General features: G+C 30.4%; 1 protein-coding gene across 1 annotated transcript; it reads right to left on the bottom strand.

The window, feature by feature from the left end:
* LOC133788983 (uncharacterized) lies at positions 1 to 2,114 on the bottom strand. The gene is made up of 5 exons (XM_062226685.1): positions 1,962 to 2,114; positions 1,073 to 1,132; positions 828 to 911; positions 526 to 701; positions 1 to 395 (listed from the first exon to the last, which is right to left on the bottom strand). The coding sequence occupies exons 1-5, from the start codon at positions 1,978 to 1,980 to the stop codon at positions 297 to 299; spliced, it is 438 nt and encodes a 145-aa protein (XP_062082669.1). The 5' UTR covers positions 1,981 to 2,114; the 3' UTR covers positions 1 to 296.
* Positions 2,115 to 5,036: the final 2,922 nt, after the last annotated feature.

Below are 5,036 nucleotides of genomic sequence, written 5' to 3'. Positions count from 1 at the left end.
TAAGAAAAGACTTGAACGCACTATCGATTTATTAAAGAAATGACTAATCCATCAAAATACTCAAAACAGAGTTCACTATTTCAGAATATAAAGATGACAAAGAATCACTTGACTTAGATCCAAGTGCCCACAACAATAAAAAGAGTACTTATATGGATCGAAGTTTAGTTTTATCTCCCAATAATGAATTATTCAAAATAATAGCTTCACGGACTCTTGTATCAGTTCATCATCACAAAAACACAAAGTACAAAACCAAGCGCGTGATGATATCTGATATTTCCAAAGGATGGTTCTTAAGCATTCAACACGCCACCAGAATTCTTTCTACATTCAGCCAGCATATCCATGTAGAACTGACACTTGCTAATGTCACTCCCGTAGCTACTGATACACTGCAAGAAAAACCCAGAAGTTAAACCATTATCACAGCCAAAGCCACCTTTATCGAAAAAAGCATACCTCTGCAAGGCTAAAAGTACATTTCAGATAGGAGAGATGAGTTTAGAAACGAAATATACATACATCTTGAAAGGCCCTGGAATGAATGTTGCATGCATCTGCACCACCCATACTGTTTGCAGCATGTGCTGGGGCAGGAGCAGCCTCAGATGCAACAGTTTCATGCTGGATGGTTCTAGGACCCATAACAGCATCTACAGCCCTGTGTGCCACTGCACTTCCTGTGCCAAAGGCCAATCCTGCAAAAATAACAAAACAAAATAATATGAGAATCCTCTCCAGAGTGAACTCATCATGGCTGCCATAAAAAGCAACCATCCACAGACTCACATCTTCAAATATGATATATGTTTCATTTCACATACCCTGAGCTATGGTTGATCCAATCCCCGATAGCATAGAACCACCGCCGCCTTGTTGTGCAGGAGCTGGAGGAGGAGCACGGCTAGCTAAACCAAATTAAAAAAAAAAAAGTTGAATACAACTATACAAGATGCTCATGCAAGTACCAACAATAACATCAAACCATTTACAGGTAGAAAGAATAAATTTGGATGAAAAAAGCTGTTTGCTTATCATGACAAACAAATTGAAAAATAAATAACAATACCTGTCTGAGGAGGGTTGCGTACAGGTGCAGATCGTGCAGCTGGACGAGGGGCAGATCTTCCTAATAAAAAAGTTTGAAGCAACAATAAGTCTAAGATAAGGGGGGGTAACCAGGACATTAAAATTTATGCAAAATGATGTCTGCGGTAGACTAAAAAAAAACTCATTTCTAAATCGACACAACTGATAAACTGCATCATTTCCTAATTTGCATTAAAGAAAACAATAGAAACTTTTTGTCGGCACTCACATACAACCAGGCGAGCCTAATAACATTTCAAATGCTACATAGCAAGTTCCATACAAAGTAAAATGTTACTCAATGAATTATTATCGTGTAATACCGTATTACAGAAGCTCAAGTTCATACTTTACTATTGAAGAGGCAACTACAAAAGCACTGTCGACAACAAAGTTAACATAAATCCTTTAGTGGGGCACATTAGCGACCGCAAGCAAAACTAAACCACACCAAAACTGAAAATCCCAGAATCTAATGTACCTCTATTATTAAATATGCCTCCAATTCACGATTCTTAAACAATATAACATCATAAACACCATCATGATTAAGCCTCGTCCACAAATAAGAAAAGGTAACTCAAAAACCATCCCCAAAACCATCAAATGCATCTACAGCCATCCTTTAATAAGAAACATATTAAGATTACAACTTGAGGTAAAAACCCAAATCAAATCAAGATACCCATTAATTTCAACTAAAGAACTCATTAATTTGACTTTCTAATTTGTTCTATCTCCAAAAAGTTTACCCAAAAAAATAACCCTAAATTTCAACAAGGTGTATAGAAACAACAATAGGAATTAAAAAATTAAGCGAAGCGAATGGAATAGAATCAGAGCACATATTGTTGAATATATATGAGAACCTGAGCTTCGACGAGCCATTTTTGTGACGGCTGAGGAGATTTGCAACGATGACCAAGATAAACCCTAATGTGAAGAAGAGTCTAGAATATGGTGAGGAGAGAGAAGTTCGTACGTTTGACCTCTCCCATCCCAGGATTTGGGATTTATATAGCGAGATGGTCCGTAATTGTCTGTATGGATTCTAGAGTAGTTAAACACGTGTCGAATATTAAATGGTTGATTAGAAAACCTTGTTTTGTTGATTATTAATTATTTGTGCGTTGTTGGAGATATCATTTAAGAATGATGAAGCCGACTTCATTGGATTAATTTAGATGTCTTGGTGGGCAAGCTAGGATAATTTGGTAAGAAGCCCAATAGGATCCTCTTTGCCGTGCCATTTGCATTTTGCACCAAATCAATATGATAAATTTCTATTTTCTATTTTTCGGGTCGAAATTCGATTATTTAATTTTGTACCTTTTTTATGAGTGTATTGTAATATTGAACGAAATATTATAATAATACCCTAAATTTATATTACAATACAATACAATATAATATAATATACATTAGAAAAATGTGATTAAAAAATATATGTTTTTAAATAATTTTTTGGGATATTATGTTATAGGGAGTCTTTTTCACCTTACTCTCATACAACATGCTCTTTATATAGATAAGTTGAGTTCTCTTAACCCTGATATATTTTCATGATGGTGTTCATTATATATATCAAATTTCGTGCAGATTTTCAATAAATTTTGAATAATTAAAGTGTCTAAAATAAAGTTCAAACAATTTGTTATACGTGTGATTTTATTATTATTATTACAAAGTTTTCTTTATTAAAAAATTCAAATTATGTATAAATAAATTTATGTTTTGTTTAAAGATTAATTTGGCTGATTACTCGTTTGAAATCTTTATTTTTTAAAAATTATAAAAAAAAAAGTAAATTATATGTATAAGTTATGTTTTGTGTAAGGGTTCACACCATATTGAACATTTTATCTTTAAAAATTAACTATTTGACCTTGTATTTTGTCAAAATATTAAAAAAAAAATATAGATTATTTATTTATTATTATATGTAGATATTTTTTAATTGACATGTATTATAATTGTTATTTTAGAAAAAAAATAAAAATAAAATAGAGTTAATTATTATTATTATTATATTTTTAATAGATATTTAGAAAATAAAATATGGTAAATAGTAATTAATTTATAATTATATATAGATAGATACTTAGACTCTAAGATTAAATAAAATAGAGTTAGTTACTATTATTATTATATTTTTTTTTTTAAAATAGAATAAAACTATATTTTTTTAGAAAAAGTGAATAAAAAATAAGAAAATAAATAGAGTAATTTAAAATAATTTTAAAGTGTCACATGATCCCCCTTAGGCTCTCATCTATATAAATATATAGATATAGATTGTGATTTTAGAAACACAAATAAATAAAATAGAGTTAATTACTATTATTATATTTTTTTAAAAGAAAAATAAAAATATATAGATATTTATAAATAAAATTAAAATAGAGTTAATAGTAATTAATTTATTATTATTATATATATAGATAGATAGACATTTAGACTCTAAAATAAAATAAAGTCAATTATTATTATTATTATTATTATTATATATTGTTGACCACGATTTTGACAAACGATGAGTAGATGTCAAAATGACAGTAAGCCTTAAATAAAAAATAACGACACAAATAATTTTATAGTGGTTCAGCCACAATTTGTTGGTAATGGCATAATCCACTTGGAGTTGTGATATATGTAGCCTACACTTAAGATCAGATGAGTCTGAGTCAACTGAGTTTCTCAAGTGTAAGTAAAAAGATACAGTGTTTCTCTCACTAAACTCTCAGTATATACTCCCAGAATGCCCCAAATGACGGTCCCAAAATTTCCAAAATAGAGAGTGTTTTTCAATCTCCCAAAATTCGATCCCCCTAAATAATGCCATGAGTCATTTATTTATAGGCTCATGGATTGTACATGATAAATATCCCGCTTTGATGGGGTCCTTGGTTGTTTCAACAACTTTAATTAATGAATAATAAACAAATTCAAATTACAATAATATAGCTATTATTTCGGGATGTTTGAGATATTCCCGCGACTGTTGCGATGATTCGGGTTGAAGCTGTTACATAGGCTTCACCGAAGAGTCACTTAGATGGTAACTTCTGAGATTTTGATCAGTCGACCAACCAAATCCATCCCCGAAGTAACTGGTCGACCAGGACAACGCAAACACACCACCGGTCTGTTGGAAAAACTTATACAGGATCTTTATTTATTTTCATGTATATCTAATATTAAACAAATTAATACGAGATAACCTAAAATATGTTTCTAAAATTGAATTCAAAGAGAAACAAATAATATAATACTTACAGTATACACAGCAGAATTAAGAGTCCTTCCTTCAATTTCTCTAACTCTTGTATCATTTCTGTCGCAGAGTATTATCAAGAAACTGAACCGATCTTCTATTTTCTTCACAATCTTCCAATGTATCCTTAGAACCACCTAGACTAGTGTGGACAATTCTCAACACAGAGATAGATATAGAGAGAAGAAAAGAAAATAACAAAGTGGCTTAGAAAAGGACTTGTGTTTAGAGAGAATCTAAAACTATCAGAAATCTGACTTAAGACTTATCAAACTTTTTTTTTTTTTACTTCTCTCTAAGCACTCCTTTTATAGACTCAATTAGGCAATTTAATTTAATTAAAAAAATCAATAAAATAATAGCTATTTTGAAGCCCTAAGTCGAAATTATCATGGGCTATAGGCCCGTGAAATTTTCCATTTGATTATAAGCCCATTGGACTTAAAATCAAGGTCTGTGTTATTTTCTATTGATTTAATTAATTAAATAATTATTTAAATCATTTATCAAATTAATTATTTATAATTTGAACCTTGATTTAAACTTATTTGTTAATTTAGATACCAATTTATCTTAATTAATAAATCTGCCATAATTTCTCTTTTCTTCTCAAAATTACACAACTCTGTGAAACTATCCAAAATTGACCTGGTCAATTTTGATAATTCTA

The sequence above is a fragment of the Humulus lupulus genome, chromosome 7 (genome assembly GCF_963169125.1).
Source record: "Humulus lupulus chromosome 7, drHumLupu1.1, whole genome shotgun sequence".
NCBI classification, from domain to species: Eukaryota; Viridiplantae; Streptophyta; class Magnoliopsida; order Rosales; family Cannabaceae; genus Humulus; species Humulus lupulus.
The sequence above is the reverse complement of the archived record's forward strand: the minus strand, read 5'-3'. Positions and strand labels throughout refer to the sequence as shown.

Coding starts and splice junctions, on each gene's coding strand:
- LOC133788983 (XM_062226685.1), bottom strand. Junction 912..1,072: donor ACGCAACCCTCCTCAGACAG/GTATTGTTATTT, acceptor AATTTGGTTTAG/CTAGCCGTGCTCCTCCTCCA. Junction 396..525: donor ATTCCAGGGCCTTTCAAGAT/GTATGTATATTT, acceptor TTTTTCTTGCAG/TGTATCAGTAGCTACGGGAG.